This window comes from Callorhinchus milii, unplaced genomic scaffold (genome assembly GCF_018977255.1).
Source record: "Callorhinchus milii isolate IMCB2004 unplaced genomic scaffold, IMCB_Cmil_1.0 Scaffold4, whole genome shotgun sequence".
Classification (NCBI taxonomy): Eukaryota; Metazoa; Chordata; class Chondrichthyes; order Chimaeriformes; family Callorhinchidae; genus Callorhinchus; species Callorhinchus milii.
The window spans coordinates 9,758,429-9,786,020 of NW_024704745.1; the positions used below are offsets into that span (position 1 = coordinate 9,758,429).

At 41.4% G+C, this 27,592-nt stretch overlaps 2 protein-coding genes across 2 annotated transcripts; one reads left to right on the plus strand and one right to left on the minus strand.

The window, feature by feature from the left end:
* Positions 1–1,728: 1,728 nt before the first annotated feature.
* On the minus strand, positions 1,729–6,696 carry rpl24 (ribosomal protein L24). Its single transcript, NM_001292423.1, has 6 exons — positions 6,667–6,696; positions 6,443–6,518; positions 4,543–4,653; positions 3,567–3,703; positions 2,856–2,919; positions 1,729–1,851 (listed from the first exon to the last, which is right to left on the minus strand). Exons 1-6 carry the CDS (start codon positions 6,669–6,671, stop codon positions 1,771–1,773), a joined length of 474 nt encoding a protein of 157 aa, NP_001279352.1. The 5' UTR covers positions 6,672–6,696; the 3' UTR covers positions 1,729–1,770.
* A 366-nt stretch (positions 6,697–7,062) lies between these two features.
* cep97 (centrosomal protein 97) lies at positions 7,063–26,644 on the plus strand. The gene is made up of 11 exons (XM_007895769.2): positions 7,063–7,197; positions 9,270–9,412; positions 12,682–12,840; positions 15,021–15,122; positions 15,724–15,837; positions 16,323–16,489; positions 19,477–19,641; positions 21,718–21,842; positions 22,585–23,362; positions 24,340–24,415; positions 25,399–26,644. Exons 1-11 carry the CDS (start codon positions 7,128–7,130, stop codon positions 26,101–26,103), a joined length of 2,604 nt encoding a protein of 867 aa, XP_007893960.1. The 5' UTR covers positions 7,063–7,127; the 3' UTR covers positions 26,104–26,644.
* Positions 26,645–27,592: the final 948 nt, after the last annotated feature.

Consider the following 27,592-nt stretch of genomic DNA (forward strand, 5'->3'; position numbering starts at 1 on the left):
GTCTTCTCCTACAAAGCTCTCCATGGCCTCACCCTACCCTACCTCTGGGATCTCCTAACACCCTATCAACCCGCCGGCTCCCTCCGTTCAGCCGCCTCTGTCCTGCTCCACGTCTCCCGACCCACCCACCCCACCAGTGGCAGGAGAGCCTTCATCCACTCTGCCCCCAACCTCTGGAATTCCATCCCCCAATCACTCCACCTCGCCCCCTCCTTAACCTCCTTCAAGTCCTGTCTCAAGATCCTCCTCTTCGACCATGTCATTAGCCACCCCCTTCCCCTCCCTTCTCCCCACTGACTCCAGCTCAGGTCTGAAATGCTGTACACTGTCCAGTGCCTTGGGACGTCCTCCCTACGTGAAAGACGCTATACAAATGTAATTTTGTTTTGTTGAACAGCCGGATGGAACCTCAGTTTATCTCATCCAAGGGACAGCGCCTCCAGCAATGCAGTGGAGTGTAAACCTACAATGTTGCATTCAACATAATTCATGGTCAAAATGATTCCATGTACTTTGCATAATAGATTACTTTGGAATGCAGTGACTGGTTAGACAAACCATACAGGATCAAGTATGTCTCACAAATAGCAATAAATTGAATGACCATTTTAAATTGAGAAGTTTGCATTCAGAAGCAGATCATTAAATGGAGTTGTTTCGAGGAGTAAAACAACAGGTTCACATTTTAAACTAAATGACACTCAAAAGGAATAACGTTAATGCAATTTGTAAATTACAGATTCCTACTTCTTCCTTGTGCTTAAATGTCTTCAAACCTTATTTGATGTCTCCATAAAGAATCTAGAATAATCATGTCAATGCCACTATAAAAGTACTATAAGTCTGTTCTCATTCATCCAGCTTAAAACCTATGAAATTACCTCTCTTGTAGTGATTTCTAAATACAGAATTTTTGGGGGTAAACAACTTATGGCACTCTTCACATCATCTCGGGAGCGCTCAACAGTGGCAGAGCCCAATGCTGAGCCAGGGGAAGGTGATTAGGTATGGTTGAAGAAGGTCTTCAAGCCTGACATGAAAATAGGGAGGGGACAAGGCAAAGGGATTGAGTGAGTTCCACAGCTTTGGGGAGTAGTGGTTGAAAGCATGGCGGCCAATAGTGGGGGCAGAGGATCCAAGGGACGAGGCCAGAGCCAGTTAAGGGGATGCAGCAGGTAGCGGTGTAGGGAGAGAACCCGGTTGAAGATGCCAGGGCGTGAAGGGATTTAAATACAAGAGTGAAGATCTTGAAATTGACGCACTCTGACGGGAGCCAATGGAGGTTGACAAGAACTAGGGTAAGGGAGGTACGGAGTTTAGTGAGCGTAAGAATGCAGGCAACAGTTTTGAATTTGTTGAATTTTATGAATAGTGGAGCGGGGAGACCAGCGAGGAGGGTGTTTTGAGTAGTTGAGGTGGGAGGTGACAAAGGCGTAGATGAGGGTTTCGCCAGCTTTAGGGAGTGAGTTACAGCCAGAGGCGGGCAACATGGTGAAGGAAAGTGGTCCTGACCAGGGCAATGTGGCAGTCCATTTTGACAGGATTAATGGAAATGCTTGTTACGTCACGATATTCAAAATCACGGCCCAGCATTGCTGTATTTAACGTAGTTCTTTAAAACCAACTGCTGACATTATTAGTATGGTCAATTGTCTTCCTGCAATTCAGGATGTTTGTGTAATTCAAACTATATAGTTTTTGAAAAACAAGTCATTGCATTTTATTATTCAGGCTTTATTACTGAAAACACTGAATGGTTATTTATAATCTTCAGCGTTTTCCACCAACACGTGGAGCCTGAGTCTTCATTGGCTTGGCAAACTTTTGTTTGCCTACTGACTTCTGAGGAGCCTGCAGAAGAAAAGTACCACTTTACATTATGGAAGCATTGTGAAAACAAGATTCATAAACGGAACCTATATTCCCGACTATCTGTAAGTCACAGCTCTGCTTTCATTTTAAAATTTGAATGAATGATGAAAGCATTAATGTCACTATAAGGAGACAACTGGTGAAAGTTGGCAGAATCAATTTAATCAAAGGCATTGACTCGGTTATCTGGCTCATCAATCAGTGAGACTAAAAAAGTAGACATAATCTCAGCCTCAACAGGTAGATATATCCTCGTTAGACAAGTCCCATGAATCTCTTAAGATGCTGTTACTGCTTTTATTACTTGTATGATATGTAAATTGAGCAAATAGGTCTATTCGAACACTTTAAAGATAGCATAAGAACTACATCCAGTCAAGATTGTTTTATTCTGAAAAGGCTGGCCAGGTCAGTCCATTTGAGTTTCAGGATGCCTCAATATAACCAACTATGCTGTGATTTACATACTATACATAAATTGTTATACACCCAGTAGTAAAAATAGTTTCCCACCCAAAGTGAATTTTACAATAACAGATTATCTTTGACGCCTTCAAATCATACATGCCATAAGCATGCAGAGCAGACATGCTCACCCAGTAGTGTATCAAATCTCTCATCTACTATAGTCCCATTCTTTGTGTGTATAAAGCAAGCCAGAATAGCAAGGAAATTAAATGAGACTAAACATTTAGCTCTTAAGGTTTCCCCTGAAGCCACCCTCACTATGCATTACTTTCAATAAAACAATCTAATAAGATGTTTATTTGCAGATTTACACAAAACTTCATATTTTGTCAGTAGCATCAATTCAATGACATCATGTTCTAGTAAACCATATTTTGTTTGAAACAGTCAATAAAGAAATTAATTCATGTAAAATTGTATTCTGTCTTTTTAAAAAATATATATAAAAACAATTCCCACAGTAAATAGAAAGTTTAAACAGAACCCTGATTCAACAAAATGCTTGTTTCACTAACCTTAGTTGTGGGTGCAGTGACTTTTTTCGTTGCAGCCTTGGCCTTCTTAGCTTCTTTGGCAGCCCTGTTAAGAGTATTAAGTATTAGAATCTGGTTCGGTTACCAACTGAATGCATCATAAAGTGTACCTTGGGATCTGTTTTCATCAACAGCACATTACACCGATATAGGGTTGTTAAATGAAAACAAAAAAGATTTAAAATTTGTACTGTAATACAATAATAATTCTTGCATTTGATGTAGCGCCTTATCACGTCTTCAAGACGTCTCAAAGCGCTTCACTGTATATACTGTAAAGTGAATTGACTGTATATTTTGTGGGTGAAATTCGGCAGACCATTGCGCACAGCAGTGTCCCACAAACCAAAATTTTTTTAAAAAAGGAATTATTACCCTGGAAAAGCAATCCAATCATGGTAAATAAATGTACTTTGTAACTTAAGCAATGCTGTCAGTTGAACTACCTCATGAACTAAAACTTTTTTAAAAAAATGTCTCGACTCTAGTGAGCCAAAGATCACTGTTCAGGCTGCCAACTCACCCCACAATTGTATACCATCAAAAAAAATAATGTCTCAACTCTAGTGAGCCAAAGATCACTGTTCAGGCTGCCAACTCACCCCACAATTGTATACCATCAAGAGGCAAGAACCTTCAGGAAAACAAGAGGCAGGAATTCCTGTACAGCAGAGGAAAAACATGACATCTCACCTGATTGCTTGTTCACGCTGAGCCTTGCGCACTTCAGGCTTCTGATTCCTCTTAGCCAAAATCTCAGCCAGAGAGGCACCAGTGATAGCTCTTTGAAACTTCACTGCACGGCGAGAGCGCTTCTTCTGAATCTCTTCCTGAAAACCAAAGAAACAGGTAATTATGAAACACAACTTTTGTTTCTCTTTTACCAATTTGCTTTGGTTGACCCATGAGACATTCTAAAACTACTGTTACAACATACATACTTATTCTTTCAGAAAAGTTAGAGTAAAAGACTTGATTTTAGCAGAAAGAGGGCATCTGCAACAAATGCTTAGAAATAATCAATTCGTACTCTTGACAAACAGATGATGTCCTGACCACTTACTACTTTTCCTTGACAGATCAAGTACTGGTCAAGAGTGGTTTTCTGGGCAAAAAGGAAGAAAATGTAGAATTCTGGAACTCCACCCCCCAGTGCCTTCGCCTTGCTTCCTCCCTTTCCTCCTTCAAGGCCGGTCTCAAGACCCTTCTCCTCAACCGTGCCTTCAGCTCCCCTCTCGACTCTCTACCCCCTCCTCGCTCCCTCCCTTCCCTCCCCTCACCCTGACCATTTCCCCCCTGCTCGGGTCCCGACCCAACTGTCCAGCGCCTTGGGACGTCCTCCCGACGTGAAAGGCGCTCTATAAATGCAATCTTGTTGTTGTTGTAGAATCCTAGAACATAAAGGAATTGGTCTGCGTTGACAATTGCTACTTCTTGCCATTTCAGTCCTCATACAAACTAGACTAATTGTTCACTATGAGCTGCATGCACTGAACCGTAGCGGTAAAAAGCAATCACAGTCCAAAAAATTAATATTAAATAATACTTTCATTAACAATTTAAGAATCAACTCAAAAGAGACTGACAAAATGGAATGATCACATCAACAAATGTCCACAACAAACATACCACAGCCTAACCTAACCACAATACTGAAATGTTTACTTACAGATTGCCCCTTTTTGTGCTTGCGTCTATACAAGACAGTCCAGTTGATCTGTCGAGGGTTTCTCTTGGATAGGAATGCTGACTCGCATTTTGAATTCAGGAATTGAAAAACCTGCATTGAAGAAACTGATCAGTAACACCTTAATTACACATCACTGGTCCCATCTATCAAGTATAACTATAAAAATAGTTAGTAACACAACTATCAACATATTGTGGGTACAGACTTTCTGATTAAACACTTTCATACGACAGTAGTTTAACAAGTGATTGCAAAACCCAGAATTTGCAATTCTTTGGATTTTCTGTATATACTGTAAGGAAAGTGCAGCTGGTAAGTGCGGCAGTAATGGAGGATAGGGGAGCGGCGTTTTGACTTAGGACAGGGTGGTCCAACTTTTTGGCTTCCATGGGTCGGAATCCCTATTTGAGAAAGGTCCGCGGGCGGCATCCAGCCCGGCCGGTGATTTTATCCAGCCCGAAAACATTTCCAACATTCCAGCTTCCACTCCTTCCCTCCCTGATGAAGGTCCTCCAAAGGCAGCGCAGAGAGTGGAAATAATACCGACTGTTACTGCAGGCTGCCAGGAAGGCAAGCGCGCCTCTTGTCAACCGTTATAATGCTACATTACTTAAAAGAGTCTGGGGTTTTCTCTTAGCCAAAAACGCAAACTGTTGAAATCTGAATGACCATAAAGAGACATTAGGCGCATCACTCCTTAATGTAAAGCCTTCTACTTATGGAGACAAGAACGTTAGTCATGGAATCATAGAATTATACAACACAGGAGGAGGCCATTCGGCCCATCATGTCTGCGTCCGCTCTTTGAAAAGAACTATCCAAAATTCAACCCCACTCCCCCGTCTCCCCACAGCCCTGCAAACTCGTCCTCCCCCACACAATTATCTCATCCTCTGGCAAAGTCCTAAGCCGACCCCACTGGAAATTGACCTAAACATAGGGGTTGGTTGTATATTAAAAGTTGCACATCAACGACTTGACGCATACGCGGCAACTGAACGTCAATTGCCCCGAGTGTGTGTGCGTAAAAAAAGAGGGTATTTACAGCGTTTGCTCTTGCCGACACTGCACCTCGTATCGGTCGGGGGGGGGGGGGGGGCTGCGTCGACCGAGAAACTAAACTTGCTTGAAAAGTTTTGACGGGTGTGGGGGGTGGGGGTGTGTGGGGGTGTGGTGTGTGGGGGTGTGTGTGGGGTGGGGGTGTGTGGGGGTGAGGTGTGTGGGGGTGGGGTGTGTGTGTGGGGGGTGGGGTGTGTGGGGTGGGGGTGGTGTGTGGGGTGTGGGGGGTGGGGTGGGTGGTGTGTGGGGGTGGGTGTGGGGGGGGTGGGGTGTGGGGGGGTGGGGTGTGGGGGGGTGTGGGTGGGGGGTGTGTGGGGGTGGGGTGTGTGGGGGTGTGGGGGGTGAGGTGTGTGGGGTGTGGGTGGGGGGTGTGGTGGGGGTGTGTGTGGGGGGTGTGTGGGGGTGAGGTGTGTGGGGTGTGAGGTGTGTGGGGTGTGAGGTGTGTGTGGGGGGTGTGTGTGGGGGGTTGGGGGTGTGTGGGGGGTGGGGTGTGTGGGGGGGTGTGGGGGGTGAGGTGTGTGGGGTGTGTGTGGGGTGTGGGTGGGCACCACCGAAACCTAAAAGAGAACCGGACCGGACGTTACCCGAAATCTCGTTCCGTGCCCGTGCAAACCGGTCCGGGGCGAGTCGTCTCTGTTTGACCACCCGGACTTCCTTTGCTCTCGGGGGCCCGGAGTCTCTCTTGATGGGGGGGGTTTAATTTTTAAAAAAAAGACAACGCTCGACCCTCCCTCGTGAGCTGTGACCGGAATGATCACTCGCGCCGCCGCAACAGGAACCGGAGGAAGCACAGCAGGAACTGCACCGAGCCGCCCATTACCTTGCCATCGATCCTGGCGTAGCGCTTGCCGTGGCCCGGGTAGATCTTGTACCCACTGAAGCTGCACAGTTCGACCCTAAGTGGAGGGGAAGACACAAATATCAATCGGCATCCCCGCCTCTGCCCTCCGCGGTCACAGGTCGGCGCCCCGAGTCGCCGAACGCCGACGAGAACGCAGCGGATGGAAACGGATGGAGAGGGTTTCTCGCGGCCCCGAAACTCACTTCATGTCGGCGGCTGAAGATGGCGCAGAGAGAGAGAGAGAGAGGAGGATTGTGGGTAGGCCCCAAGATGGCCGAAAGTAGGCCCCCACTCGCCCACCCACACAGGAGCCCGTTTAGTCGGCTCCCCATCGCGCCTGCTTCGCCGTGACCGGTCGGGAAGTGTCCGGGTGTCGGTTTAAGGGTTTTTGGGGCGCTTTTGAAAACTGGGCGAGAAAAGGAAAAAGCTCTTGGAAGGTGGGGTTGGCATACGAGAGGATTCGTTCGTGCAGGTCGAAATTTTTGAAACATTAAAAATTAGGCGCACGTTTCTACCCCCCCACCCGCTCCACTCCGCACAGGACCCCTCCCCAAAAAAAAAAGACCCGCTCAATTGGACGCGAAACCCGCCCAGTCCTGGTCAAGGAGGTGATCAGGTGACACGGCGGTTGCTTGGCGTTACCCAAGCGGGAAGTTGATGGGTGATGGCGGCGCAACAACAGCAGCGACGGCAACATGAGGAGGAGGAGGAGGTGGAGGGCAGAGCCACGGAATGTAAGCGTTTCATCCTAAACGGCGCCTTGGGCGTGAAAAGGTTGCCTCTTTTTTTTGAAGAAAAAAACCGTTGGTTTGCGCGAGTGAAGCCGGCGGGAACTGGCTGCGTGTTGGGTTCTCGTCAAAACAATGTCACCGGCGCTTCACGGCGACGGTTGCTTCACTGGCCGAGCTCGAGCCCGGAGGCCTCGGCGCTCCCCTCCCCTCCTCCCCCGCCCGCGGCATGCTGGGAGTTGTAGTCTGTCGCGGGCCGGGGCGACGGCCTCCGCAGGAGTCGGCGACTCGCGAGGGAACCACAACTCCCACCAGACCCTGTAGTAACGGCGCCCGCAGCCGCTCCTCGCCAACGGTTCTTGGGTTGGTGCACTCTCGCTGTAACTGGCAACTTCCAGGCAGAGGGCGAAACCTTGGGCAAGTTTCCTTACTCCACACAGAGCCTAATAATAATCCCTTCAAAAACCAAAAACAATAATAAATTGGTCATTTTCAATCTACGACTGTTTGTGGGACATTGCTGTGCGCAATTGGCTGCCGCGTTCGCCCACAAATATACAGTCAATTCACTTTACAGTGTGTTCTGTGAAGCGCTTTGGGACGTCCTCCCGACGTGAAAAGCGCTATATCAAATGCAAGGATTATTATTATTATTATTATTAACTGGCTCTGTTGAATTTCCTCAGCCGTGACCAGTCCCCTTATTGTAATAATAATACAATCATCGTCGTCCTTGCCTTTATGGCATTTTGGAGACGTCTCAAAGCGCTTGGCAGGGTATACCGCCAAGTGGAATTGACGGCGTATTTTGTGGGCGAAACGCGGCAGCCAGTTGCGGGCGGCAGCGTCCCACAAGCAGCCGTGGGAGTGGGTCGGGCGACCCAAGTCATTTTTACTCGAAGGATGTTGTTGCCCACGGAAAGGCGACCCTCCGATCGACTTCACAACCGGGTTCCCACTTACAGTGAACAGAGGCGCGCGGAGTAAGGAAACTCGCCCAACGTTTTGGCTCTGCCCGGGGAATCGAACCCAGGTCCTCTCGCTGGTCAGACGAGTGCTGTAACCACTAAACTACAGGGCTCCTGTATATTGACTGTGTTTTGTGGGCAGAACACGGCAGCCGATTGCGCGCAACGGTGTCCACCAAACAGTCGTGGATTGAGTGACCACGTTTTTTTTTAAAATCTTCTGCAAACTGTTTAAAATCAATGGAAATTGTAGCGACGCGACTTGTCACCGGCCATTTTCTTGCGGGACCAGTTTCCATCAATCCCACATTCTGAGCAGTAGGAATCTTAATTTGATATAAATTGTGCTATCTTATCTAACGTTACTTTTGCAGGCTGTATGAAACGTTATTTCACTTTCTCTGTGAGATCAGTCTTTACGTCAGTTGTCAATTTGGTAAATACTGGTTTAGAGCACCATTCACAGTGCTTTTATCCTCCACTTGGATGTTTGAATTTTTTGCAATTCTATTTTGAAACCAGTTCCACAAGTTAACTTGCAGTATAGGTGGTTCATAGCTGTTTAACTCGAGCAGTACTCCAGTGTACACCCTGTGGTCCCCAATCCTTGGCTTTTGCCAACCTGTGGAATTAGAAGCAGGGTATGTCCCTCTGGGGAAAATATGTACTATTGCCAGACTTGGAAATTTCCATGTGTCGCAAATGTAGAACTTTGTCTGGTCTGGATACTCTTAAGCATGTTGATGGGTTTCTCCATGTTTCAGACGCCCATCGTCAGCCGCCAAGCCTTCAACAACTATGCCCCCAACCTTTCACACTCATTTAATTTTTCTCCCTCATATTTCATCCCTCTCTAATTGTGTCTAAATAACACTGCGCTGTGTGAAGCATGCCATATGAATGAAAGTTGTTTATTTGTTATTGTACATTCTACATTTTTTAAAAAAAATAGCTTTGTCCACACCTGAAGTCACCAGCCCCCTCCTTTGCTTGGTATTGAACAATTCGATTCACTGTGACAATATATAAATGTAATGTTTTTCTTGTTTTCTTTGTTATTCTTGAAGAACACAAGAACAAATTGATTGTTCTCTTTTTATGTGATTTTAGATCGTCTGGTTGATTTAACAGAGAGAGGATTGCAGCATTTGGATACCGTTTCTCTGTGTCCAGCAGATACCTACACTCTGATTCTCGACAAGAATCAGTTGACTAAATTGGAAAATGTGGAAAAATGCAAAGATTTAGTACAAGTAAGTGATAATGCTATCTTTTAAAGGAGTATTGGTGTGATTGCAGTGGATAAGCACATTTAGTACATAGATTTGCTACTTTTATATGGAGCCACCACATTGTCTTATTTTCAATCTGATCCGTTTCCATCTGACGACACTGACTTGTGTTTGGATACAACTTCAAAAGTATTGGTAACCGCCTCCCTTGTAATTTGTTAAATTGTTTATTATTTCAGGTATTAACAATAACAAATTACATTTGTATACAACAACAAAATTACATTTATATAGCGCCTTTCACAACAGTCGAGTCCCAAGGCGCTGGACAGACATGGATTTGGAACCAAGCAGGAGGTTGGCATCAGGAAGGGTAGAGGACAGGGAGGGTAGGGGCAGTAAGGTGACCGAAGGCGCGGTCGAAGAGGAGGGTCTTGAGATGTGCCTTGAAGGAGGCACGTGCGCCCACCATGTGCAGAAGAAACACAACCAGCATTCACAGTTTAACATAAATAAACCTCAGTGGAATGGACTGGAATGTTTGAATTCTAGACCTACGTCCCTGAATATAAACCATTCTCTTTACCCTTCCCCTAAACACATTGAGTGTCAAATATTTAAACATAGATTTACACAGTTGAACTGGATCCACATTTGATGCCCAAACAGAAAGGGGTATCACTGGGTTGTGAGTAGGCACCCGAGCCAGTATTTTTTTGAAGGGGCATAAGGACACTGTAGCATCCAACCTTCACCGAAGCTGAAATCAAACTCGTAGAATATATTAGATAAAGAATCTGGGATTTTTTTCAGTATCGCTCTGTATTCATTACGTATCAGTTATCACAGGCTGCTTTAACAACAAACAACAAATTACATTTATGTAGCGCCTTTCATGTCAGGAGGATGTCCCAAGGCGCTGGATCACAATGATTAACAGTCACAATGATTTGATATTATTAGTATCACTGAAGGGAGAGCTATGCATTTTGGGTGCCATTTGTCTCATTGAGTGTGTCTAAAAGGAAAAATACAAAGAAATAAAAAAAATTGGGGGCTTGAGTTTAAATTTTCTCTGTATCGCTGCTCGCTTTGAATGTATGAGGTTTTAATACAGTCAAACGTGTCTTCAAATCGGTTAGGGGAGTGGGCAAAAGTGGATATAAGAACTCATAAATTAAGTTTAATTTTAATAAGTTAGCTAGACAAGCAGTGGGAAAGTGTGCCAGGCATTGCTTTCAATGGCAAGTTATGTGGTTTTAGCTGGTTAGACACCAATTTACACTCTGGGGTCCCTAAGCTTTGGCTCTTGCCAACCTGTGCCTAATACTTTCCAAAATTAGGTAAGCAGGATGCATTCCTCCAGGGAGAGAGTGCACATTCCATTCCAACAAACATCTCTCTAATTTCCATATATAGGTGGGATGCATGTTTGGTTCAGATACTCTTAAGAATGTGATGGGTTTACTCGTGTGACAAACACCCAGCTGACCGGAAAAACATTTTGTAGAATGCTTATCCAGGTTAATTTCAGGAAATATACAATAGGTGGCCCCCTTGATCTGTATGACCTCACTCACTGTTGACTTACTCGCTTGCTTTCTCTTTTGTTGCTCTCGTTCTTTGAGTCTGTATTTTTGCAACATCAAGCACACATCAGTAATTCAAAAAGTTATACATTCATCAAGAATAAAATATAGCATTAAAAGCACCACAGCAACAGCAAATAGGCAAAGGAGAAAAACACCACCAGAATTGAACTCTTTTGTATCATATTATAACTCTGGTGGTGAGGGTCATGAAAGGATAAATAAATCAAATTACAAAATGTCTATGAATTGTTATGGTTTACAGAGGCATCAATAATCCCCGGAAATTCAAATAAAACCATTTTATACATATCTATGTCCAAGGAATGACCACCTGCTCAGGATAGGAGTCCTTCCAAATGAGGGTCGAGACATTTTGTTTTAAAAAATAAAGTCCAACTGGTGTCTGAAATTGAAAATAATTCTACCCGAAGATACTTTGCAGAAGATTGTTCAATCCAATGGATCCAATATTGACAAAGATTCTGGTTTCCAGTTAAGAATTTTTTTTTCAGCAACAGAAATGGTGTCAGTGGTCAGGGTTCAGTGTTTATGAAATGGAACATTATTGGGAGACTAACATTTCAAACTGGATGTGCAGCTTGCCTCTAAACCAAGTGCCCATAGGGAAAAATGAGAAGAAATGTACATTAAATCATCAAAACAAAAGAATCAAAGAGCAGAGAAACCCAGGGGTTAATTTATAAAAATCTTTAAAGTTAAAGGGCAGTTGACAAAACTTTTTTGTAAAAACAAGCTAATGGTGAATCTGTTTTATAAATGGAGGCATTGAATATAAAAGCAAACGTATACCTATATAAATCATTAGTCATGCTGCAGTTGGAGTATTGTTTCCATTTTGGTCACCCCCTATAGGAAGGATGTCAAGGGAAAATGCAGAAGAGATTCACTACTCTGATATCCTCGAAATGGGGTTTTACTCGTGAGTAGAGACTTGGGCTGGTTTCCCCTCGAGCAGAGAAGATGGAGAAGACAGGCTTGATTTGAATCCAGATATGAAAAAATGCGTTTAATCACTCAAACAAATCAACATGAATAAAGTGGAAGAGATTTTTTTTGTTAAAAAAGTCATTACGACTGATTTGATACCTTTTCAGTATCTCACACTTGAGAAACGATGGCATAAAGTTATAACAACAACAAAATAACACTTGTATAGTGTCTTTAACTCTATAAAAGCAAACAGCAGACAAATTATTAAACGTGGGGCTAATTCGTGGTTGGTTGGTTTCATTAGTTTCTAACTAGTTTCAAAATGAGTTCATTAACTTAAAAGTGGTTCTGTGTCATGTTTCTTGAAGCAGGAAGAAGGTTGTTGGTTTGTACCTACAAACCTATATATATATATCCTGAATGAACTGTTCATTTAAAGGCTGAATTTCTCAATGTTTGTATATTGCTTGGTTTAATCTGTGTACTGTTTGGTTTCTGGAGCGCAAGAATGGAGTTGTAACGTTAATGCTGCGTAATTTCAGATTTGTTTCAAGTTCACTAATCCAAACTCATCAGTGAAAAGCATTGTGAATAGTGATTTTTTTTCTAGGTTTCCCTGGAAATGGATAATTTTTGTAAAGGAAGAGCACCAGTTGTATTTTTTTATGAAATTTGAATAGGTTATGTAGTTGATTCAAATCATATCTGTGATACTCTTATGCTTATTTTGTGTAAAATTTCTTGCAGTTGTCTGTAGCCAGCAACCGACTGGTGCGGATGAATGGGGTGGCAAAGCTGGTAAATTTACGAGTTCTAAACTTACCTCACAACAGTATTGGAAATGTGGAAGGCCTAAAGGATCTCGTTCAGCTAGAATGGCTTAATTTAGCTGGAAACAACATTAAGGTATTGTGCTTTGCTCATATATATCTGCAATGTTATCACAATCCTGGAGGCAATATGGAGCTCAAAATTCTGAGTACCCAATATTTAAGGAATTAGTCTCGGTTTACAATAAGCCGCTTTAAATAACTAATGAATCAGCGTGATTCGGAGTTAGAAGATTGTGGTTTCAAACCCCATGTAGGAGCTTGGAACCCATATAGTCCAGATTGACATTCCAGTGCAGTGTTTCTAAAGGATAAAGGGATTAAGGGATATGGGGATAAAGTGGGCAGATGGAGTTAGGTTAGAAGATCAGCCATGATCTTATTGAATGGCGGGGAAGACTTGAGGGGCCGAGTGGCGTACTCCTAATTCCTATGTTGGGGTGGGGTTAGGTGCTGAATTGTTGGAGGCGCTGTCAATCGGATGAGATGTTAAATCAAGGTCCTGTCTAACTTCGCACAAGTCATATTAAATATTATAGTCCCGACTGATGCATCTTATGAGATTTACTATATTAAGATAACATGACAACTAACTCAGAGATTGTGGTAGTGATCTTCACTGGGAAAGGGTGACGTACCTCACTTGAAAGCAAACTAGCCTTGGGTCCCTTTGGGTCATAAGACCCATACTGCGCCAGCTAATTCTTTGCTTATCTTTTTTCTTACACACAATAATGTGCGTGTACAGATTAATCAAATAGAATATGAATAGATCATGCGCTGGAAAATTACCACAAATATTGAAAGAAAATGGATAAATAAAACAATTATTTGCATTTCAAATAACCCCTTTCATATCAGGAGAACATCTCAAAAGAGGACATCCTGCTTCATAAGATTTATTGTAATGTCTAGGGGTATTACATCCTGTATGCCAACACAGCAGCTGTCAATTTGTCAGTATCTCACAACAGCCATGAAGTGAATTACCCCAATTTTATATGGAGATTATTAGCCATCCCTACTCTTTTCAAATATTAGCGTGGGATCTTTAACATTGACTTAAACGGGACCTCAATTAACATCTCATATGATGATATGGCTTCCATCAATGCAGGGCTCTGCTCACATTGCACTAGAGTGTCAACCTAGACCAATCTGATCCAACAGGTGGCTCTCAGGCCACCAGTGGCCCAGCGGGTGATTTTATGCAGCCCCCAAAACATTTCAGACTTCACAGTTTTATCTCCCATCTGTGCCTCTTGTGGTCGCTGAGAGTGAGAGGAAGAGGGGCGGATCCGGAGGACTCCTCCAGCTCCTCCGCCCTAGGCAGGATCCATGCTACTCTTGTCTCGTGTAACTTGAGGAAATGGAGGTTAGACCCAGCAACAATATGAATCTGAGTAGGAAACGGAAGATAGAAGTGGAAAATAGAGGATTTCAGTGTAAGTGGGAAATTGATTCCTTGTTCATTGAAAATAATGGAAAACCTCTGCCTTGTTTGCTTGCAAGTAATATCTGTGTTGAAGAAGGTCAACATCAGAAGGTCCTACAGCAAATGACACAAGACACAATACAACAAATATACGGCTCGTGTAGCACTGTCTCACCAAACTAGCAAGGAGAATAAGTGACATGAACACATGAATACAAAGCTCAGGACAATCGTTGAAAAATGTAAATACTTCTCATTAGCTCTAGATGAGAGCACTGACGTTACTGATAGCAGTCAGCTATTCATTTTCATCAGAACCAATGTTGTTCATGAAGAGTTACTTCTCTGAAAACTGCTAAAAAGGGGTTGGATATTTACAAAGTTCTTACTTCAACTGTCAGTAAATACGGCGGATTTTCATGACGGATGGTGCAAAATCGATGGCCGGCTGTAAAAATGGTTTGGTAGGTTTGCTGAAACAAAATTATCTTCCACTGCATCATACACCAGGAGTCCCTTTGCGAAAAACATTGTGCTGAGGAGATGGTAATCGTGAGCGCAGTGATCAACTGATGTAGTTTAGCGTCTTTGTCAGCTTCAGGATGTAGCTTGCATTTTCCAAATGTGGAGAAGGATCCTTTCTGCAGGCCTCGGCCAAAATCATGGTAATATATGCCATATCCTCCTCCATTTGCAGCCTGTTGATTCCTCTTTGTGTTTAACGAAAGCTGCACTTTTAGAATACCATGGTTGAAAAACTTTGATTCCAATTGATCTATTTTTGCATTCCAACAATTTAGTGTTTGTTTTTCCTTTTACAGATAATGGATCCAGTTAATAGCTGTTTATTGCTTCGACATTTGGATTTGTCTGACAACAATATCTCCCTGATAGGTGATGTGTCCAAACTCACCTCGCTTAAGGTAAGCTGGATATTTGACATCCTACTAAAACGTTAACATTCACCTGTAAATGAGAAGGTTATGGGTTCAAGCCCTACATTGGGATATTGAACTCAGTCTAGGCTGACACTGATGGAGTGCTCCACTGTTAGAAATATTTTTCTTCAATGAAATGTTAAACAAGGTTCCATCTGACTGTTCAGGTGGGGATTTTAAAGATTTCATTTTCACAATTAGAAAAGAGAAGGGAGTTTCTCTTGATGTTTTCAGCAACAATCTTTCAGATAAAACATTAGTCATTCACTTCATTGGATATTGGGGATCATTGCTGTGCATAAATTTGGCTGTCATGTTTGTCTATATACACAGTCACATGTGTCAGACAGCCATCCAACTTTAAAAAAATCACTACTAAATGGAGCATTGTGAAAAAGGCCTGTGAGACATTAATCATAGAATCACAAGACAGAAGGAAGCCATTTGATCCATCAAACCTTTACTTCCTCCACTGATGTCATGACTTTAATTCCAGATGTTTTCTGGTTTACAAAGTTCCAAAGCTTTAGGAAATTCAACAATATGCTAAGGAGTTAAACTCATAAATATATTTTTAATTCAACAGACGCTTCTATTGCATGGAAATACCATCACCGCTCTCCGCTCTGCTTCCAGTCACCTGGCGTCAGGTTTAAGCATCCTATCACTGGCTGAGAATGAAATTAGAGACCTAAATGAGGTATTGCACATTTATTTCTATAAACTATCAATTGAAGCAAGGGGAATATTCAAGTGTTGGTAATGTAAATGTTAGTTGCAGACAGACAAATATAATAAATGATTCCAGGGTCAATGTATATTGAAAGTGGAAATGTTAAAATCTGAATTATCTTCAGTTGTTCTGATTGTCAACATACTTTACCAACAGTAAGTATGAACCCACTTGTTGGTCGATTGATGGATCGTTTTCTGGGGATAATAATCCTTTCATAATAATAATAATGCGGTCACTCAATCCACGACTGTTTGTGGGACGTCGCTGTGTGCAATTGGCTGTAGCGTTCCGCTCACAAAACACAGTCACTACACTTCACAGTATTTTCTGTGAAGTGCTTTGAGACATCTCAAAGTCGTGATAAGGCACTATATCAAATGCAAGGGTTATTATTAATATTCATTTTATTCCTTGCTAGTTTTAAAATTGTATAAGTTGTTTTCTATTAGGTTTCTTACCTGGGATTCCTTCGTGAGTTGGAGCAGCTGTCAATCATGAACAATCCATGTGTGATGGCTACACCTTCCCTTCCTGGATTTGACTACAGACCCTATATCGTCAGTTGGTGTCTAACCCTCCAGATTCTGGATGGTTATATAATCTCACAGAAAGAAAGGTAAACTGAAATTTATTTATCTTCTATGTTAATAAGACAACAGTGTCTGTCTGTGTGTCAGCCAAGACCTCAATAACCGATTGACATAGAGACATGATTTATACCTCATCAGAAAGGTCTTGCATTTGGTAGTGTCATGGGCATATTTTTTGTGGGTATCTCCTATAGTTAATGAGTTATGACCTAAACAAGCTCATCACACACATATGGCAGTTTTGTGCTGCACCTGGTTACACCTAGTGGCCGTGCCGACTCCCAGTGGCACTGTAGTATTGTGCGTTACAGGGAACAAGATAAAGATGCCTAAGCGAACATCAAGCCTTTCAAGTACAAATAAAAAAATGCCAAACAAAAGCAAGAAGGCCAATTAAATGAAACTGAAGCACAAAGAACAGCACGGCTGAATTGCAATAACTTGAATACCTGCTGGATCACACTTTAAACCCCTTCGGTTAGCATAGCTTTGATAAGATCTATAGTTCATGAGCTATGGAGCTTTGATAGGATCTTCAATCGTTCATGAGCTATAACCCAAACAAGCTCATCACAAAAGAATGGCAGTTTTGCTTAAGTTGTATACACAGTGTTTATGGCATGTTAAATGGTTTGTGAGTGGTATCACTGAAATCTACATTCCATATTGGATCCTTTGGTTGCAGGCGTAGCTGACCACTCTCCTTCCCAAAGGTATTTCCCAATGTTTACTCTTTAGACTGTTTACCTTTTAGATGCTTTGAGACTCTTAACAATGTGCAACCGATACAGCTAGTCTTAAATAATTGTATATAGAACAATTCTAGCTGAAGTGTCATATTTGTAAAATTGTTGTATTAATTTGTACAATAACAGTTCTGGAAAATTAAACACTTTTTACTTTTTATATTTCTAATTTGTTTTTCTACTTCAGTTTTCTTTCCCCCCCCCCCCCATCCCACCGCTCTCCTTCTCAAAGGTATTTCTTTGGGGGACTAAACAATGTTTACTCTTTAGGCTGTTTACTATTTAGATGCTTTGTTTTTGTGCTAAAGGATTGTAGCAGATGCAAGGATTATTGTTTAATATTACTCCATTTTCCTTTCACTGGTGTACATTTTTACAACTGGGAGAGGCAGCCCTCCAGTGTCTCATTTAGTGGCCACTCTTCATGTGTGAAGTTGAACTGTAAGTGCAAGGCTATGGAGAGAATGGGGACATTGAAGCTGATTTAAACCTCCTTACTCACCTTGTATATGTCTCTTGTAGTGGGGATGAATGAATAGTAATCAAGCTGAAATGTTTCTCTCCCTTTTCTACTTGTGAGTTGGGTGCCGCTTGACCCTCCACTCAAAATCTTAATAAATGGATACTTTTTTTTGTGAACATAACTTTAATCGGGGGGAATAACAACACCAAAATTTCATTACTATAGTGCCTCTCACACCGGGAGAACGTCCCAAGGCGCTGGACAATCAATGTTTCAGACCCAAGCTGTGAGTCGGGGAGGGTGGAGGGCAGGTGGGGAAGGAGTGTGATCAAAGGCACAGTCGAAGAGAAAGAGTCTTGAGATGGGTCTTGGGAGGGGGCGAGGCAGAGAGACTGCGGAGTGGAATTCCAGAGAGGGAGCAGAGTGGCTGAAGGTCCGCCTGCCATTGGTGGGGCGGGCGAGGTGGGGATGTGAAGCAGGCCAGAGCCGGGCGATGTTGCGGAGGTGGGGAAAGTCAGAGAGGGTCATGGCACGGATGTGGGGTAGAAAGGATTGTTGAGGGTCAAACAAGACGCCAAGATTCCGGTCTGGCTTAGTGAGGTGTAGTGTGCATCCTTAGATGGTGATGCTGTCAGCGCCCGAGGTATGGAGGCGCTGATGGGAGCAAATCAGGAGGGCCTCGGTTTTGTTGACATTCAACTGAAGAAAGTTAGCTCTCATCCAGGACTTGATGTGACAGACATTCTGTCAGGACAGCAGTGGTCCTGGAGTTGAGAGTTGGAGGCAGAGAGATAGAGTTGGGTGTCATCCGCATACATGTGGAAGTTGACCCCGTGTCTGCGGATGATTTCACCAAGAGGGAGCATATAGATGTTGAAGAGGAGGGGACCAAGGACAGAGCCCTGAGGGACGCCACACAAGATGGTGCTTTTCTAGAGGAGAAACCGTTTGTGGAGATGAAGTGGAGATGGTGTGAGAAGTAGGAGCGAAACCATTCAAGGACAGAACCATGAAGGTTGAGGTGAGAGGAAAGGTGGTGGTGGAGGAGGATAGAGTGGTCAACGGTATCAAAGGCAGCATAGAGGTCAAGAAGTAGCCCTGGTTGCAGATAGATGAAATGTCATTTGTCACTTTGACCAAAGCTGTTTCTGTGCTGTGGACATAGTCTGGGAAAGATTAATTCATTGATAATAATCCTTGCATTTGATATATTTATTGATTAAATATAAAGAGGACCTAGAGCTCTAAATGTAGGTTGAGATGAGCTGAATATTCTTGTTCTTTCATTATTGACCTATGAAAAATTACGCTTATAATAATAATAATCCTTGCATTTGATATAGCACTTTTCACGTCGGGAGGACGTCCCAAAGCGCTTCACAGAACACACTGTAAAGTGAATTGATTGTATATTTGTGGGCGAACGCGGCAGCCTATTGCGCACAGCAATGTCCCACAAACAGTCGTAGATTGAAAATGACCAATTTATTATTGTTTTTGGTTTTGGAGGGATTATTATTAGGCGTGTGGAGTAAGGAAACTTGCCCAAGGTTTTGCCCTGACCTGGAATTGAACTCAGGTCTCTCGCTTGCAAAGCGAGTGCTCTAACCACAGCTACAGGACTCCACGAGACTTGCTCTTTAACAAGCACAGTATATGTTTTTTAATAACAAAAAAGCTATAAGCATTTTTGTTATTTTTATATTGGAGTGTATTCTAGATGAGGTTATCAAAGATTCTGCACAATCACTTGTATATCAGAGAAAAGCACTGTATTTGCTTAAAACAATTTGTTTTGTTTCAGCCTTAAAGCAGAGTGGCTTTACAGCCAAGGGAAAGGTCGGTCATTTCGACCTAGTCAACATGTGCAACTGGTCCAATATCTGGCCTCAGTCTGTCCTCTCGCATCCACTCCAGCACTGCAATCTGCAGAAGATGCCAAACTTGAGAAAATTCTAAATAAACAGAGGTAAACATTGACAGCATATAACCTAAACGCAGCCAAACTTTTTGGTTTCTTAGCCAGATTTGTATTTTTTTTCCACAGTGAAAGTGTAATAGATGTAATTTTTTTTTGCATTTCAAATTTTCACGGAATACACATTTTTTCAAATCAATCTTCAAGACCAATTTTTGTGAATGGCCCACATTAAAAGAAATAAACATGAAAATTGGTCAACATATCAGTAAAGCCGAATGCAATATAAAGACAAAACTTTAACTTTGGGTGCAGGAAACGCCTGGGTAGTGTGCGCATATGTGCCAGCCTCGCGAGAACAATTCAAACAGTTCTCATGAGACTGGCGCATGCGCACACACGTCCCCCGGTCACAGATAAGGTTTTTTNCTGCTTTGTAAATTATTACAAAACTTATGTACTTACAGTTCTGTGTACAGTTCTGATTGCCATAGAACTAAAAGAATATGGGAGAAACCTAGAGGATACAGAGGAGGGCAACCGGAAAGATTGAGGGAATGGAGGGACTGGACTATGAGGAGCGACTAAGTAAATTAGATACGTTTACATTGGAAAAGAGAAGATCGAGAGGAGATACGGTTGCTGTCTTTAAGATTCTAAAGAGGCAAGACCATTTAGATCATGGCAGGCTGTATCAACAAGTCCCGAATAGTAAAACCAGAGGACACGGCTTGTGATTGAAGGAGGTAAATTCAGGATAAATCTACAGAAACACTATTTTGAGCAAATAGTAAACTTGTGGAACAGGCTCCCTAGGGAGACGGTTCAAGCAGAAAGTGTTGATTCCTTCAAACACAGATTAGATAGTTTTGTTTAGGATATAACATTATGGGATATAGTACACAGGTGGTTTGGGGCAAATGTGCACATGACTGCCAGGAAGGTGAACTAGAACTGGTCTTTTTCATCTCGCATTTCTTATGTTGTTTACTTTTGTGTATAATTGTAACAGTTTTATGATTCCATGGCAATTATTAAGTGCAAAAATGTTTATGGATACAACAACAAAATTACATTTGTATAGCGCCTTTCACGTCGGGAGGACGTCCCAAGTCAGTGTTTCGGACCCGAGCTGGGGATCGAGATCAGGGAAGGTGAAGGGCAGGTATATGATATTGACTAGAAAATATTTTATGTTCATCCATTTTAGTTTTTGTCACTAAACAAAAATAACTTGCATTTATAAAGCGCTATTCACACTTACACATAGATTCATATTATACTACCCAGTACATTTGCACGTTGAAGAATATGAGCAAAAAAAGATGCCAAGCTTGGTTTCAAGTACCTGTAGATAGTATAAGGGAGGATACATTGGGGAAGGTAACATAAGTCTTGAGGTCTGAGAAACGAATGACTTTAGCAAGAAGCAAATTCAGAGCGAATATAGGGTTGAGGAATAAGATTTGAAGTTTGGGAGAAATGAGAGAAAGTTAAGATGCAGAATGATCATAGTAATTTTTATAACGTAAAGACAAAGTTGCAACTGAGAGAGGGTTAGAGGTGAGAGATGTATCAAATCCTATGATTATTGATCTGACAAATCTTTTAAATCTGGTTAGAGGTGTGAGTCTGTAAGAGTCATATCATTCTATATAAAAAAGAGAATAAAAAAATTTAAAAATTATAATACTCCTCTAGTTATTTCGATCAAAATGGTCATACTTGACATCTCCGCAGAACACGTTTGTGTCACTATTTGGTTGCCCATTGGGGAGTGTACTTGAAAAAGTGGGTAGGGATTCTCAATAAAGAATTTAAGAGAATGGGAACACTCCCACCCTGGTCTTTTCTTGCTTCATTCAGAACATTCCCTTGGTCTGAAACTATCTATTGGTAATCCATGTTCCATAATTTAACCTTAATTTTACTAAAAAAAATTCAAATTGTGCAGCTAAACAGCCAAATGTGTTAAATTTTCTTTGCTTTTTTTAAAATATGTGGATCAACATTAGACACCCGTAAGGCAAATTGAGTATATTCATGAAGAACAAGTTGAAAATCTGGCTTTGTTTTTGGGTGACTAATTTTTTGCATTCTCTCTTTTGCTTATGTTTTTGATACTAGGCTTCATCAGCTGGAACTGATAGAGAAGTTTCAAAATAGAGGCAGTCGTCTGCAGTCAGGCCCAACTCAGGACCTTTCATTTCAAAGTGAACATAACAGCACAACTCATAATTATGTTGCAAAAGGTAAGGAAAAAAAGCGCTTAAGTTATTGTCTTTATATCCTTTCTCAAAGGTTTGAACTTATTTTTATTGGCTTGTATACAGTATTTATTTAACAACCTGTACCGTAAGTAAATTCCACAAAATTCAATGCTGGCTTGATTTATCACTACCACTTACGCCATCATGCTCTCATAATCCTGACTGCATTTATGTATTGCCTTTTGCCCACAAAATAGCAAAATAGACCCAAGCTGATTAAGGGAGTGCTATCATGGGTTTGCCAAGAGTGGATGATGTCTGACTAACCTTATTGAATTCTTTGATGGTCATGGATTTCTGTATGTGTCAGTCATCCAGTAACTAGCTGGACAAGAAAAGTCTGACTAACCTAACCAAATTCTTTGCTGGAGTCATAGAAGAGGTGTTGGGGTGGGAGGGATCAATAGATGTCACCTTATGCAACGCTGCTTGTTCCAGTTCCCTGGCCCATTGGATGGTGTGCCAGGGAACTGGAACTTCACACTACAAGGTTGTTTGGCTTTTCTGGGCCTATTGCTAAATGTATAATTTGCTGATCAAATGGGTAGATAAGCAATAAAAAATGTGTTTCTAACCTCCTGCCAGTGCTGCTTGTGAAACAGGCACTAAACCTCTAAGCTAACAGGTCTTCAGTTTTATCGGTGTTGACACCCTGCACCGTTGATGAATAATATTTTTTATTTTGTATTCTGTTTTCTGTTTTTTTTCTATGACAACATTCCAGAGCCTGTAATTCAAATTAATTCATGGGTTGGAACAAGTGGCCAAGATGACGACTCCTATGTACTCAAGAGGTTGTCACCACTTGCTGGACAGACTGCAAGATGTTGCCAAAGTGAACTCTTCTTAGAGGACATTCAGACTGATGAAGACAAACTGAATTGTAGCCTTCTATCATCAGAATCTACATTTATGCCTGTGGCCACTCTATTGTCCCCATCATCACCTTCCTGTGATCTAGGGCTTCCTGATGATCTTCTAGCTTCAGAAAATTGTGTCATAGCAGTCTCATATTTAGAAACCCAACTTAATAATGAGGAAAGTGATGACCAAAAACATCAAAGGCTTGGACAAAAAACAGAAGAGCGTGAGATACACATAGGAAGAGCCAGGGAACAAAGTAAAGTAGGAAATGACAATCAGCTATTCTGTGTACCTAATGCATTGCTATCTGATGTCAGTCTCACTTCAAGTGCAAGCAGCTACCCAGTATCCTGTCCTTTAACAAAAAGCCAAATTAGTTTGGCTAATCAGGGAGCAATGGAAAATGAATGGAATGTTGCGATAAAAAATGACAAGTCTGATCAACGTGGTCAATCTGGATTCCTTGAAACCGATGTACAGGTTATGCATGAAATGAATGAAGCAGCCACAAAAATACAAGCTCTTTGGCGAGGATTTTACATCAGGAACTGCCATATAAATACCAAGGAAGTGCGCAGTGAAATTCGATTACGAAGGATGCAGGAACACATTGAGTACTTGACTGAAGAAGTACTCAGGGAAGTAGCAGAGTTTTTCTTTAAAGATTTGAATATTATCCAATTGACTTGTCTTATATTGCGGTCCAAAATATGATATTCACTCACTGGTTTTGTTGAGTTATTGTGATTCCTGTTTTAGAAACCGGAGTAGGCTATTCAGCCCTTCGAGCCTGTTCCTACACACATACGATGAGCCTGGGAACAAAATGACAATCAGATATTTGCAAATATTGGAGTGTGAAACTCACACATGGCGAGTCTAGAATCTCAAGTTTGGCAAGGGTGGATAATGTCTGACTAACCTTATTGAATTGGTGGTGTGTGGAGGGTGGGGAAGGTTTGGGGGAAAAAAAAACCACAAGCAGAACGCTAGCCTTTTGCCAGCTCCACATTTTGTTACCAGATTTTTACAAGTCAGGAACTGGAATCCACAATTTTGCAACTAATTTGTTTTGTGAGTATTGAATTCTTGACCCCATTTTGAGTTCCTAATACAATTAATGTTTGAACTTGGTCTCTCTTAAGAATTTTTTTTACACTTATTTTGAAATGTGATATCAGAAGTCTAAGAAACTCCAATTTATGTGGTTCATCCGGCAAAATTTTAATTCCTATAGAATGTGTTAGTCTTGATTCTACAATATATCTTCAACAAAGGTGTGAACGTATCTTAGGTCTTGAACAGTGCATGTTTTTGGCTTTTGGTTTAAGCTTCTGCAACTTGAGTTTAAATTAGATTTAACTACCTTTCTTCATCTTATTCTACCTATTTTTGCATTTTTTTATATTTCTAACTTTAAAATTAGTTTCTTGCCTTTTTGCTTCTTTGCAACTCATCTATGTGGTATTAATTTTGAAAAGTGATTTTAATTGACTAAAACACGGCTTTAAACGCTGTCTATGAAAACATAAAAGCTGGGGTCACAAGTGATCACAGGAAGAGAAATTAGATTTTAATACTAGTTTTCTTTTGTCCAATCTTTGGATCCCTGTAGGTGGAGGAAAGAATGTGAAGAAGAACGTATTCAAAGGCTGGTACAGGAAGAAGCTGTAAAGTTCTTATGGAACCAGGTAACCACTCGTAATATATGGTTGTTCATAAACTCTGTGTCTGATTTAAAGTCTGTGTCCTCATCACAAAAATAATGTAAAAGAATGAAAGGCAGGCACCAAGAGTAAATCTAGTTCTATGTAAAATACTACGTTTAGATGTATAGACCGAACCCTATTTCTGTTCATGTATTCCACTCTCCTTCACCATCTGTACTCCCTGATGCATCTCTGCAACTGTGCCTTTCTGGTTTCATTCCTACTTACAAGTGATCAGAAGAGAGAGGATTGTGAAAATGTGGAATTGACTGCCCCAAAAAGCTGTAGAAGCAAAATCAAAAAATATGTAGTCCCATAGCATAGTGGTTAGGTAGAAAGGATAGTTGAGGGTCAAACAAGATGCCGTGGTTCTGGACTGGCTTAGTAAGGTAAAGTGTGCATGCATGGATGGTGATGCTATCAGAGTCTGAGGTGTGGAAGCGTTGATCGGAGCCTATCAGAAGAGCCTCGGTCTTGTTGACGTTCAACTGAAGAAAGTTAGCTCTCATCCAGGACGTGATGTCTGACAGACATTCTGTTAGGACAGCAGTGTTCGTGGAGTCAAGGTGGAGGCAGAAAGATACAAGGGAAGTTAAGTCATCCACATACATGTGGAAGTGGGGTAATAAATCCTTGAAAAAAAATTGGTCACTCAATCCACGACTGTTGTGAGACACTGTTGTGTACAATTGGCTGCCACATTTCGCCCACAAAATATACAGTCAGTTCACTTTAAGAGTATATTCTGTGAAGCGCTTTGAGACATCTCGAAGACGTGATAAGGTGCTACATCAAATGCAAGGATTATTATTATTCATCTTAGCCCATGTATGACATTTCTTAATGCTTGAGTCTATATAAACACAATTTCTAACTAAACAAAGTATAGAAAGTGAATGTTTGGGGCATATTTGAATAATGTATTTAGATGAAATGATAACATTGTGTTTTCTTTTGCAATCAAGGTTCGGAGTCTCCAGGAGTGGAAGATGTCCGTGACTCAGAGACAGACCGTATTCCTGGACTCTGATATCAATGAACTCACTCCAAGTCTTGTACAGCCAATATCTGTCCATCATTCTGAATGTCAACCACAGTCCCTATTATTGAATAATCATGCAAGCTCTATTTGTAGACAAGGCACCAACTTAATAGATTTGATGCAAGAATTCCCCGATTCTGGTTTTCAATCTTCAGACATTGCCAATCAATATCTCAAAGATTCCCTGAACTCTTGCCAGAGCTCCTCAGAAGGAAGCAACAGCACAGTTGTAGAAGCTTCCTTAGAAATGGCCAAAAAAGATAATGAACTCCTAACTGAGGAAACAGAAGGCTCAGATTCCAGCCACAATGTATGCAGCAAGGAGAGCTCCAACAGTGAACAGGACAACAGCCTTATAGAGCAGTATCTCAATTCAGTTCAGCAATTGGAAGCGGCAGAGGATGGAGCAGATTGTAGTGTAAGGACAGAAACTGGTAGTAGACAGGATGATCAAGATTCTCTTTGTGAAATTTCTGTAGAAGTGTCTGGGGAAACAAATGCCAAGAGTCCAAGGGATACAAATACTGGCAGAACAGAAATGTACAGTCAAGCAGAAGAATGTATTTATGGAATGTTAGATTCCAAAGAAGAACAAATGAAAGGTCAGCACCAGTCTAAGACCGAGTAGAATATCGATACGAGCTGAACCACTTAAGGAAATTCAAAATTTATAATTCACAATTTTCTTCTTCTTCTTTATAATTCTTCAATTTTCATTTCTGTGTGCCCACAAAACACGGAAAGCCCAATGTGCCTCCAGTGCTGTAAATTTAGCAGAGTTCATGTCTTTTGTTAGTTACGTAAAATTTATTAATTGCAATTTTTAAAAAATCGAACAAATGTCTTGTAACTCCGTTTCCCAAACCTTGTGATCTTTTCTAATTTGAAATGTTGTAGTTTATCTTTAATGCTTGTAATTAATGCCCATCATATGGATGCTATCTAGATTTGCGTGTGACTATCCTAACCACTAATGGAATTTTGCTGATGCTCACTACTCAATGTTTACAGTAATACGTTTTCTATTCCATCATCCTAAGCCTGTCTAGTTATTTATTTAGCTGAAGTTTATCGCTTTCTCTTTCCATCCCTCTTCTATGGGGAAAAATTCCATCTAAATCCAGATCTACTTTAAGTAGCATTTTAGAGCATCCAGAATATTCCAAATATGTAAATAAAGCCTTTATTTTGAAGCTAGATTTTCTATAATTTTTTTAAGAGCTATAGAAAACCAGCTTCAAAGTTGAGACTGAATTCAAAAATTTGCCAAATTCTATACACACTAAAATGCTATATAAACAGAATACATCTGAATCCAGGTGGAATTTCTCCCTATAGTCAGTCTCTTTTCCACCATGAATAGCATGACTGAAATTAATAATTTGCTGTGTGCTTGTAGAAACTTTATAGTAACACTCTTGGAGGAGCAATGCACTTTTTATGAATTTGACTTGATTTCATTTTGATAGTTTTTGAAATATGATTACTAATTACCTTAGCAGCAGTCATTTTAAATAAAGCAACATTTTATATGAGGGATAATCTTGCCAGACTAAATAATTCAGAGCTACCCTTTCCAGATGAAATAAAACCTCCCATCAATTTTGACAGACCAAAGTACCATCATTGTATGCATGTATCTTAGTATTCCAGTATAGTGAGAAAATGATGGTATTGAAACACACAAATGGAACAAACGAGGTAAGTGTGAATCACAGTATAACTTGGAGCCATGTCTTTCAGGAAGTACCCGGGCTCAATTCAAGAGTCTGTGCTGAGTGAAAGTGACGTATTTGAATTGGTCTCAGCAATCGAGGTGAGGAAGTGGGGCAGTCAATTAGGGTTCATGCTCCTTATCGCTGCTCAGTTGTTCTTGTTGGGAAGTACAATTGTGCAACTATTGAGTGAAGCAATAATCAGTCCCAACTCCATTCCCAATCAAATAGGTAATGGACAACTGCCAACACTCACTGTCATTCTTACAGAGGAAGGCAACAGACAAGTGCTGGCACCTGTAAAACCATGCCTCAACAAGAACAGAATATTAAAGGTGGGAATAAGTATACACAGATGAGTAACTGTTATGTAAAGAAAAGGAAAAGTAAAATGAATTGTAC